The sequence below is a fragment of the Suricata suricatta genome, chromosome 6 (genome assembly GCF_006229205.1).
Source record: "Suricata suricatta isolate VVHF042 chromosome 6, meerkat_22Aug2017_6uvM2_HiC, whole genome shotgun sequence".
Taxonomy (NCBI): Eukaryota; Metazoa; Chordata; class Mammalia; order Carnivora; family Herpestidae; genus Suricata; species Suricata suricatta.
In genome coordinates this window covers 134630665-134642937 of record NC_043705.1, presented here as the reverse complement: position 1 = coordinate 134642937, position 12273 = coordinate 134630665, and the positions used below count along the sequence as shown (strand labels likewise).

General features: G+C 41.8%; 1 protein-coding gene across 1 annotated transcript in view; it reads left to right on the top strand.

Annotated features, from left to right (window-relative positions):
* Positions 1–2009, top strand: part of BASP1 (brain abundant membrane attached signal protein 1) — a 39983-nt gene extending 37974 nt beyond the window's left edge. Inside the window, exon 2 of the mRNA XM_029941061.1 lies at positions 561–2009. Coding sequence (XP_029796921.1) covers positions 570–1235 — 666 coding nt within the window. The 5' untranslated portion in view covers positions 561–569 and the 3' untranslated portion in view covers positions 1236–2009. The remainder of the gene's footprint in view (positions 1–560) is intronic.
* The last annotated feature ends 10264 nt before the right edge of the window (positions 2010–12273 follow it).

The following is a 12273-nucleotide window of genomic DNA, read 5'->3' as shown; positions in this document are numbered from 1 at the left end:
CCCCCCCCCCCCCCCCCCCCCCGCCTTCCCCTGCTCATACTCTCTCTGCCTCTCTCAAAATAAATAATACACATAAAAAGAAATATAGTGCACAGTTCAGTAGCATGCTGAACTCTTTACTTTGTAAACGGAAGCGTCTTTTAGTTTTTCCTACCGAGAAGCATCTTGGTCCATGCTGGCTGCTAGAACAAATCACCACAGACCTAGTGGCTTATAAATAGAAGTTGTTTCTCGCAGCTGTGCAAACTGGCAAGGCGCAGGTGAGGGGCAGGTGCAGGCAGGGGTGGTGAAGGGAAAGCCCGCTTCTGACTGGTCGTGATCGGACCCCTGGCTGTTCCTGCGGTGGGGAGAAGGCCGGGGAGCCATGCGGGGTCCTGTCCACAGTGCCACCCACGAGGGCCCCACCTTCAGGTCCTAACACCTCCCAGAGCCCCCACCTCCTAATGCCATCGCTTTGGGGGTTAGGATTTCAGTCTACCAATGGGGGGAGGCGGAGGACAGCCATTCCCTCCGGAGCCACCAGTAACCCTTCTGTGTTGTGTCGTTGTGCTGTGTTACAGAACTCCACGATGGGAGGCAAGCTGAGCAAGAAGAAGAAGGGGTACAATGTGAACGATGAGAAGGCCAAGGACAAAGACAAGAAGGCCGAGGGAGCAGGGACCGAAGAGGAGGGAACCCCGAAGGAGAATGAGACCCAGGCGGCCGCGGAGACCACAGAGGTGAAGGAGGGCAAGGAGGAGAAGCCAGACAAGGATGGCCAGGACGCGGCCGGCAAGCCCGAAGACAAGGAAGGCGACAAAGACACGGCGACCAAGGAAGACGCCCCGAAGGCAGAGCCTGAGCAGACGGAGGCACCGGCCGAGGGCAAGGCCGAGCCCCCGAAGGCCTCCGAGCCGGAGCCTGCTGCTGCTGCGGCCGGCGACGCGCCCAAGGCTGCGGAGCCCGAGGCCCCCGCCGAGGCCAAGGCCGACGACAAGGGCAAGGAGGCCGGGGAACCCACAAAGACTGAGGCTCCCGCAGCTCCTGCAGCGCAGGAGACGAAAAGTGACGGGGCCCCGGCTTCAGACTCAAAACCCAGCAGCACTGAGGCTGCGCCATCGTCCAAGGAGAGCCCCGCAGCCACGGAAGCACCCAGTTCCACGGCCAAGGCCCAGGCCCCCGCGGCCCCCGCGGACGAGGTCAAGGCGGCCGAGGCGCCCGCCAGCTCCGAGCAAACCGTAGCAGTCAAGGAGTAACACGGACAGCCTATGGAAACCGAGTCCACTTCCACCGCCTGTCTTTCTCTCTCTCTCTGTGTCTCTCTCTCTCTCTGTCTCTCTCTCTCTCTCTCCTATACTAACTCGTTTCAAATCCGAAGTAATGATATGTATTGCCCAAGACTAAAAAAAATAAAAAAGGATGTTGTCCCATCGAGGGAGGGAGGGGGTGGGGAGAATCCAAATAGTATTTTTGTGGGGAAATATCTAATATACCTTCAGTCAACTTTACCAATCAGTCCTGGATTTTAAAGATCAATGTCTGAAAGTACAGTACAGTTTTTGTGCCTGAACTGCTGTTACCTGCACTCCGCCGCTAAGATCCGAATATCTTGTCTTCTGCAAGGGGGTTGGGAGTGATGCGTTTGATTCTGCCCACAGGGCCTCTGCCAAGGCAATCAGATCTTTCTGAAAGCAGTATTTTCTGTGTTTTCTTTTTGATTTACAGCTTTTCTTATTTTGATATTTTTTTAATGTTGCGGATGAATGCCAACTTTCAGACAGCCCACTTAGCCTGTCCACATGTATCTGGATGCCAAGACTCCATTCTTCCTCCCCAGGTATTTTTGGGAGTAACAAGCATTCTCTCATCCTACTTAGCCTCCCTAGATTTCTCATGACGAGTTAATGCATGTCCGTGGTTGGGTGCACCCGTAGTTCTGTTTATTGGTCAGTGGAAATGAAAAAAAAAAAAAAAGTCTGCGTTCATTGCAGTTCTGGCTTCTCTTCCATTCTGTGTCACAGACGCCAACACACCACTCATTGGAAAATGGAAAAAAAAATAAAAATAAAAAAAACAAAAAAATGTACAATGGATGCATTGAAATTATATGTAATTGTATAAATGGTGCAACAGTAATAAAGTTAAACAATTAAAAAGAAGTAATGAGCACGACTGGTCTTCTTTCATTACCCCTTCCTCCTTGGTAATTCCCTCAGTAGAGAACAGAGTGCTCTCTTGGATGTTTTTGGATAGAAGTGTAAAGCAGAATGCTCACATTTTGGTGAATGTTATGTGCTTAAAAAATTAGCAGGTGGCTCAGTGTCGATACATTATCTTGGAGAAGCTAAACTAAAAACTGACTCTGGATATGCACCCTATAAAATGGGGTGTTATTAATTTACCTAGAAGAAATATACATATATATATATTTCAATTTTAGGTTTCTTTATTTTGAGAGACAGAGCATGAGCAGGGGAGGGGCAGAGAGGGAGGGAGAGACAGACTCCCAAGCAGGCTCCATGCCGTCAGCGCAGAGCCCAACACAGGGCTCCATCTCTCAAACCGTGAGATCGTGACCAGAGCCGAAGTTAAGGGATGGACAGGTACTGGCGGAGCTTCCCAGATGCCCCCAGAACAAGTATTTTTGAATAAAAGAAGAAACAGTAAGCAAGGTTGATCTCAAAAGCTGGGGAGGAGAATTAGAAGATTTTACAGAAATATCATATATATGTATGTTGTGAAACCCCTGATTATCCTATCTTTTAGCCTTTTATTTATCATCTTCATGACAAAGCCCGGAAAGGGGACGCAAGGGTTGTGAGGAAACAGTGAGATCGCAGCTCTGTGAAAGCAAGCGTAGAACTGGACTTCATGGTGACCAGATTCCTGTCTTGGTTTGGCCACTAAGGTTTTTTATGGCTTTTGAGTCTCTTAACTTCCAAGTCTCCCTGTGTAACCTCCATGAGGGTGAAGACTTTATGATCTCTAAGGAAGACACGTTTCACTTTGGAAATATTTAGTAGTTTGTGTACATGCCTGGTGATAATGTTATAGGATGGATAGATACCCACCAACATATGTGATGTTGCCTCCGTCCCTTGATTCCTCCCCCAAAGCTTGGTCAGATTCCATATATTCTGTAGATTGGGAAGGGCTTGGGGAACTGATACAAGCAGTAACTTTTACTGAAAGTGCACATCCATCTGTAACAGAAAATAAGGAATTGTCTCTTGGATCTCTTGGCATTAATTTGGGTCTTTTCCAGTTGGATTCTAGAATCTCAAATGTAAAACTCTTAAAAATGATCTTAAGCCTAGGCACAAAAAGATTTCACATGATTGAATCAGTTAAACGACAGGTTTTGGCAAGGAGCAGCATTGGGTGGTAATTAATCAGAGTAATAAATATGATTTCACTTTCTAATATAGAAAAATGTCTATAGAACTTGTGAAGGGCCGGTACAGTGGGATTAATTCCCAGAGACATAAGCGATACAGCAGATGCAGACGAACCTGGTCCTGTCCCTGTGGGTTGAAGAATTGTCCCCAGTTAACTTCTGAGTAGTCTGTAGTGTGTACCACACCTAAGATGTTGTCAGAGGGTAATTCTGGAAGAAGAAATGGTGAAACCGAATATTGGGCAAATATTATACCTGTTGGGTTCAATTCATGTCTATGATCTCCTTCTGGGACTTTTGGTTCTTGTTTCTATAGTGAAATGAATTTGAATTCTTAATGCTTGAGAGCACAGCATACAAGAAATACGTAAACACCTTAACCACCAAGCAACTGTTTTAGGTAAGAAAAAAAAGCAGAGGAATGCCCAGGTTGTTACAAGGTGTCCGTGCATATATAAAATAGCTTGGGGGCAGTTTGAAAGGAGTGGTAGGGAGATCACAGGTTCAGTGAACCATGGAGGACATTTTTGTTGCTACTAATATTAAATACTGTGCATTTCTTACAGATAAATATGACTGGTGGAAGCAATACGTTATATATTCACAAACTTTTCATCCCCTTTTAATTAAAAACTCTGCTAGGTTTTTTGGTGATTAGAACAATCAAATCAGCCTCTTGAATTAGTATGTATTACTATAAATCACTCTTCAGTGATAAATGAAACTAAGACATTTTTTCTCAGTTTACTTAGATGTGTTGGGTAACGTATAGGGGAATTAAAAAATCAAGTATGTATGTTTTTTTCTCTTTTCTGACTATTAGAATTGTGTTCAAGCAATTAAAGACCATCATAAATGTGCTCGCTAAAATATTTAAATCCGACTTTTAACCCACCTATGGTTCATGACATTCAATTTTACCATACTTAAGAAAACTTAAGATGGAGTCTGAAATCCGATATTCAGCAGAAAATGTCGTATGTGTGGGAGTAATTGGTCCAGCCAGAAAGGAACAATTGGGCAATCTGTGTTAAATTTAGATTAACCTAGATTGTACCCTCCTCGTGAACAATTAGAATGAAGGGAATGCAATACAGAGGCTGTGTTCGCGGGCAAGTCAGCACTGTTCAGACCTCACCACCTACTTGGCCCACTAGCTCATAGGACGAGAGCATCTCCTATGAAGAATGAAGGGTTCAAGGGTCTTATACTTCTTGGGGACCAAATGTGCATACTGCAAAGAGGGAACAAGAATCACAATGAACTAGTCTGAGGTTACAGCTTTGTCCCTCCACCCTGAAGGTCCTGTCTAGTAGCTGACATTGACCCTGCATGATGGAAATGGAGTCAAATCCCAGGAGTTGGGGGGCACCAAGTATCCCAGGGTTGCCCTACCTGGCCTCAGCCCTGGAAGACCATCTTCAGCCTGGCACTGCCCATTAAGGCAGAGATCACACATGGTCACCGTTCCCCATTCTTGGAGAGTCTTCTATCTTTCTGTGGGGTCAAGACCTGGGGTCTAGTGTCCAATAGGGAGTTGGCGGTGAATTCTGGTGCTGACGAGATCTAGACATTCTTCAGCTGCCTGAATTGGGTAAATTGGTAGGTGCCAGGAACTACACAAAGTTTGTTTTCACAGCGGCATTCTGAATCCTTAATTTTCAATACATGAAACATCAAGCCATATTGAAACACACTATCTTCATTGAAAGATTCCCACAACATATCACTTTAATGCCCACTGTCAGAGTTGGCTTTGAGACTCCTTTACAGATAGAAAGACTGTGACACACAGCCAATTTGAGTCAAGTGTCGTTTATGGGGGGAAATCTACTGTTCATAAAACTTACTAGTTTGGTGATTAACTTGTCTCAAGATTGTGAGGTTAATCCTCATTCTTCTGATTTCTATTTTGCTTTTTGAGAGTAACAGTGGAGTAATTTTGATTGTTACTTTTTAACTAATTTCTTCCATATGGAAAACTGAATGCTCAGAAGGTAATTTTAAGAATGTGCCAAAAAATGTTATCACTAACAGTTGTGATATTAATCACATGAGCCCTTATATGCATCCTCATAAAAGGAGACAAGATTTGCTTCATTTATGGCTGACAATGTTTTTGACCTGCCAAGTAGTTAATATTTTAAACATTTAGTCCAGGGACTGATGTTTAGCCAGGGTGGTGTTACTATTATTGTTGTTGTTGTTGTTGTTGTTTATTTTTATCTTTTACGCTCTCTGCTAATGGAAAAGTGAAAAGGACAAGGTAGGGAGTTTTTCCATGAAGATATATGTCTTTGGTCCAGAACAAAACAAAACAAAACAAAACAAAACAAAACAAAACAAAACTATTCCTTATCTTGAGCCTATATGTTTTATGCCTTCTTAATGATAGAGATTTTAACATGTATGATATCTCAAAGTCCCAGAAACCATTGTTTTATTTTTTATTTATTTTTAAATTTTATTTAACATTTATTTATTTTTGAAAGGCAGAGTGAGACAAAGCACTAGTGGTGCAGGGACAGAGAGTGAGAGAGCGAGAGAGCGAGAGAGAGGGAGACACAGAATCCGAAGCAGGCTCCAGGCATTGAGCTGTCAGCACAGAGAGTCAGATGTGGGGCCTGAACCCAAGAACTGTGAGATCATGACCTGATCCCAACTCAGATGCTTAACCGACTGAGACACATTCTGAAACCATTGTTTTATTACATTTCTCAGAGTCTTTCTCAGTTTTCATTTTATTAAGACCAATTTTCTTTTTGAATTGTATTCTTCTATTCATATACATACTTTACTAAATTCCTAGAGTAAACATCTTTTTGAAAAACAATGATGATCTTTAAAAAGAACACTCCTAGTGTAACTGTAGACACTGAAAAAAAAATCAAATACCAATATCATCTATCTCTAGCTCATGTACACTTGACCTTCATGTTTTTTAAGGTCCAAATATAACATGTGTTCCTCATTTTTTTCCCCTGTGAGGGTGGTTTTGTGTTTCTCCCAAGTTTCTCTCTGAGTCCAGAAAGTTCACTTTTAATATCACTCATTTATAAATGAATTGGCCTCATATAGTGGAGTCACCTCTTTTGTTTTAGCTCCCCATGGCGAATGTGTTAAATTGTCAAGTGACAAGATGATGAAGCACTAGGCACCCATTTAGAATCATTCAGAGAATGTGCACATTTGTTTTTGCTTAGATGACCCAGGATTTAAGAGAGTATGGGTAAGGGGGCCTCAGTAAAAATGCTATTTGAGAGACTTCTCAGTTTTTCCTGATTCTGAGTCAGAGTTTCAGATAATGAAAGCAAAGCCTGTTAGGCTACAGGCTTTCCTGAAGCCGTGGGTGTAGAAACGTAAATTAAAACTTAAAAAGAAATCTATTTTGGGGGCACCTGGATGGCTCAGTCAGTTAAGCGTCTGACTTAGACTCAGGTCATGATCTCATGGTTCGTGGGTTTGAGCCCCGTGTCGGACTCTGTGCTGACGGCTCAGAGCCTGGACCCTGCTTTGGATTCTATCTCTCTCTCTACCCCTCCCCTGCTTGTGCTCTCTTTCTCTCAAAAATAAATAAAAGAACATTACAAATTTTTTAAAAAGAAATATATTTTTGTAAAATTTACATACATACTCTGATACATTTTTTAAAATTCTTTTACTTAAAAAAATTTTTTATTGAGAGACAGAGAGACAGAGCATGAGCATGGGGGGCGTTAGAGAGAGGGGGAGACACAGAATCTGAAGGAGGCTCCAGGCTCTGAGCTGTCAGCACAGAGCCTGATGAGGGGCTCAAACCCACAAACTGCGAGATCATGACCTGAACTGAAGTCGGAGGCTAACCGGCTGAGCCACCCAGGTGCCCCTAAAAATTCTTTTAAAAACTGAGTTCCAACCATTAGCAGGAAAGGCTTATTATTGGCAGCTTCACTATCTTTTGGGCTTTTAAGCTATGAAGGTATCAAAGTAGAAAATATGTTTAAATAGGCACCAGACTTGCCTTAGGGTAGAAAGAAGTCATCCTTCGTGTTGCTTAGATTGTGTTTAAGGGCCACACACACCCAGAAAGCCAGGTCCATGGTGTTATTACTTAAAGGAAAAAAGGCACTTTTTTTTTTTTACCTTGAGGAAAATTTATTCACTTGTAATAAACTTTTATTAACAAAAAATGGAGAAGAAAAGTTAAAAAAAATTCTTCCTCCTAAAAATAATGCTCATAAAGGAAAAGGAAAGGCCACAATTTTAGTACTTTACTGACAGAAACAGCCCTGCTTTGAGATTCACCAGAAAAAGAGGGGGATGACCTGTCTGATTACAATCGTCTTCTACGCAATTTGGGGAAATCTGATCTGACAGGTGTACCCCATTAAAAGAACTAACTAAAGTTCCTTTAGCAGCAGTGACCGATTTCCATCCCCTGCTCAGACATCTAAGAATAGAGCTGCCTCTCAGCCAGAACCACCCACTGTAGCCACCAAAGTCTGACTAGTATGCAAATTCCCTGGAGGGTTCTTTTTCTTTCTTTCTTTCTTTCTTTTTCTTTTTTTTTTTTTTGCTTGCTACCTATTCAGCTGCCTTCTCTTGCAGGAGCTGAAATTGCCTTGACATTCAGAGCAAAGTCTGCGTCTTCAAAATAAAACACACACACACACACACACACACACACACACGTAAAAGCAACAAAACCCAAAATAACACAATCTGAAGACAAGCTAATTAGAATACATCAGAAAAGAGCTGGGTACATTTCGGATGCTAGTCAGAGCCTCATTATAACTTTTTGTCTTTTGTTTCCTTTCTTCCTTATTCTGTTTCCTCTGCATTTTGTGTTTCCCTGTCAAGTTTTCAACCATTTTTTTGTCAGCTAATTAAATTCTAAGACGATAATGTCACTGTCTTTCCTCTCTCGCTCCTTTTCTGCCTCTTTCCCTCCTTATTTCTTTTCCTTGACGTAAATGCTTCTGCTGGACCGGAACTATAAAAATTACATACATCTTAAATATGTAGTTCTTTTTTGTTGTCAAAGAATGATTGACACACACTGTTGCATCGGTTTCAGGTGTAGCACCTAGTACTTTGACAAGTGTGTACACTCTGTTGTGCTCACCAAGAGAGGAGACACCATCTGTCACCATGCAGTGCTGTCACAATCCCATCGACTGTATTCCCTATACTGTATCTTTTATTCTTGTGATTCATTTATTCCTAAACAAGAAGCCTGTATCTCTTAACTCCCTTCACCCATTTTTGCTCCCCCTCCACCTTCCTTTAAATGTGTAGGTCTTAAATACACTTTAAGTATATTCCTTCTTACTTTGCACAACCCTTATTATTCATTTGTTCAGGAAGACAGAGAGTTTACTTGGAACTTACCTGTTCTTCACTATCTCCTCCCTCCACCCATTTATCTGTTAACAGGGAGATAATTCGCGATCCAAGATAATTTGAAATAGTTTTTGATGTAGAATGCTTATGAAAAGAGCTTCACGAATGTCTCACCACCAGAAACTGTCCGGAGGGCAGGGCAGTGACTCCTAAATGCCATCAACCTGGCTACGTAATACCGTCTTGGATGTTGAAATACGAATGTTCCAGGCCCCCAGTCATGACTTTGACTCAGCAGTTCTTATGGAAGGTGGCGGGATAGGAAGAGTTTTATAAAGCCCTTCTTTGGGCATTTGCTTTGACAGTGTACTTTTCACAAGATTGCGAAGCACTGGGGTAAAACTTGGGTTTTGTGGATTATACTCTCATCTTGAATAACTTCCTTAACATCCTGAAGCTTACTTACCTCCTTAGAAAAAAATGGGAAAGAATAACAACAGAGTTGCTGTGAATATTTTCAACAAGATCTAGAAGTAACTAGCTTGTGATATACTCCATGAACTACAGGAAAGGCTTCCACTCCTTAAAAAGGTGAGCATCAGAAGCTCTGGCCTGATTGTCCCACCTAAACTATACAGGAAAATGTAACAGGAAGACATGACAGATGAAGTCATTGGATTCCCAACTCTATACTCAGGTGGCTCTGTGACCTGGGGACAAATTCAACTTCTTGGAGTCTCATTATGCTCATCTGAGAACTAGAGGATATTCCTGTCTCAGAGGCCTGTGGTGAGAATTGAAGGTCATGTTTAGCTCCGTGGCTCATATATAAGTGCTTATTAAATAGATGTACTACTATGATTTGCATTTCCTTCTGAAACAAGCGACAGTCAAGACTGGGGTAATTTCATTCTTCCCCTTCCCCTGATTTTTATGATCAATTTATCATTTGAAGCAAAATCAGCTGTTATGAATTAAGTCTGCTTTGGTCTTTATATTCATTTTGTAGATATAACATATCATATGCTCAGTGGTTTCAGTTAAGGCAAGGACATGAAAGGGGAGCCCCAAGAAGGGGGTTGAGGGTAAAAAGGAATTTTCTTGCTCTGATGCTGTGATTCCAGGCCATGAAATGGCAGAGTTTGGGAGGCGGGGAGGGAGGCAAGCAGATGCATTATGAGGGTGATGGTGTTGCAGCAAGAGAGGGCCCGTGACGGCTGGCAGTTGGGTGTTGACTGATGACTGGAGATGAGAGATGGAGATTAGGCTCTATATTCCCCTTGAGGACAGTGAATTCTGGCCCTAATGGCCACAGGTTTTGTTTCATAAGAGCTGGGTGAAATCCTTCCAAGCAGTGGGTAGGGAGGTGATTAATTATGCTCCTGAATAGCTCTGGGTGGTGACTTCTTGGAAGTAGATGCTACCCGAATGAGTGGAAAGAAGGAAGCCCTTAATTTTCTCCAAGTTATCCTCCACTTTGACTTGACCTTGTTGGCTAGACCTCAAATAAAGCACAGGTGGGTGCAACTTGCTTTGCACTTGGGCTGAGCACACTGTTCTGATCACCTGCAATATTTCTGAAGACCTCCAATGACTTTATGGTTCTTGACCCTCCCTCTCTCACAACCTACATTTAGAAGATGCTGGCAGACCCCCAGCTTTGAAGCATATCTCTGAGACTTTATGAGCTCAGCAACCTTGGGAAAGCTACCTAACTTCTTAGTGCTTCATCCTCCTTTTCTAGAAAATGAGAATAATGGTATCACTGAACTCATAGGGTTGTCACCAAGATCAAATGACATAATGGATCTAAAGCACAGGAAGGACCTGGAATCTAGTAAGGGATAAGAAAATGTGCCATCTTGCCTCTTCCAATTTCTCAAAATGTTCCCATAACTCCGGGTTTACTGCACTTCTTTAAATTCACCGGTTTTCACTGCTCTGTCCTTAAATGTGTCTGGATTTCTCTTCCTTCAGTCCTTGCCTCCATGTGTTTCTTGCCTTCACCACCCCCCACTCCCCAGGGTCTGTAGGTTCCTACTCATTCTCCAGCTGACACTCCCTCTGAAGAATTTCTGACTCAAGGAGACTGGAGTATAATAACTCATGAGGTCCTGTTATCGCTGGCAGACAGCTCCTTCACCGCCAACATCAACTTCTATTCCATAGATTCATGGGCATGTGGTTCTTCTCCACTGGACTGAGTGACCTGAGGGCAGGGACATCCCTTCTCCTTTCCTTATCTCTGGTACTTTGAATGTTGCCTCATACTTAGTAAGCATTTAAAAAATATTTGTTGAGATGTAAATTATTTATATAATATGACTTCAAACGTCCTTTCCCAGACTTATTTACCTTTTAAAATGAGACTAAAACTTTAAGTAAAGGTGACTCTCAATTATCCAATTTCAGATAAGTGGTCAGGCAGAGGAGAAATAGTTATTTGGGGAAGAGTCAGGCGACTTTGGGTGGGCAGGTCAGTATTATTAGTGAGGAACATCCTAGAACCATTAAAATGGTGTCATGCTTGGCCATTTTTGACTCTCTCAATTAATATGGCCAATCCTGTATTTGGTAGCAATGTAATTTATTATCTTATTAATGAATTTAAAATGTAAATCATATTTGGAAAAGAAGGGATGGAAGTGCTTGTCCTAATTCAAATATAAATGAGAAACATCTGTGACTCACAGATTGAAGCCAATTGCTATTATTTTATGGAGATGTTGAGTGAAATTGAATCACAAGGCTTCCTATCTCTGAAGGGATTCCAGTGGATCCCCAATAGTCTTCACATGGAATTGGGTAGTAATTGAACAGATGTCCTTACAGTGATCTTGCTAAAAATACTGTTTTTCAATTTAAATTTGGAGAAAACAAAGCAATAAGAAAGGCCTTTAGTTTGCTTAATATTCTCTGAACAAAGTAATTGATTGTTGGGCTCTCATAAGTTCTCAGAAATTTGACATCTGTTTCAGAATCAGAGTTTCAGCCTTTTTCTGAAGGTCCCGTAGGAGGATCAGTGGGCTGCTATAGACTAATTAGAAGAGCTGGTATTTTTTTACCTAATTCTCTAGGTCTCTCTAAAGACAACTAATAATTATTGAATAGCTTTATCATTTTTTAAAACAAGGAACTAAGGGTTTACTATATACCAAGTCTATAATCAGTCCATTAAAGTTATTAAGTAACTAGAGAACAAGTTTATTTTGGGAAAGCCCCTACAGTAAAGTAACATAAATGTTATCTTTTTTTTCTATATGATGTGCATAGTGATTTGGTAAACCTTCAGTGGAAACACACATGATTCTCTTTTTATGAACCATGTTATCTTTTCTTCCTTAATGGAAAAAATTGTGTTTATAATTGCCATCAATTACAGCAGGCTCTAGCATGCTATACCTAAGCAAATACCTATATCTCCATTGTATTTCAGTAATTAGAAAAAAAATCCTTACCATTCTTTATTTACCTAAGGCATGCAAAAAGATGCTTCACTTATGTTGCACTTAAAAAAAAAATCCTGCTGGGGCGCCTGGGTGGCTCAGTCGGTTAAGAGTCCAACTTCGGCT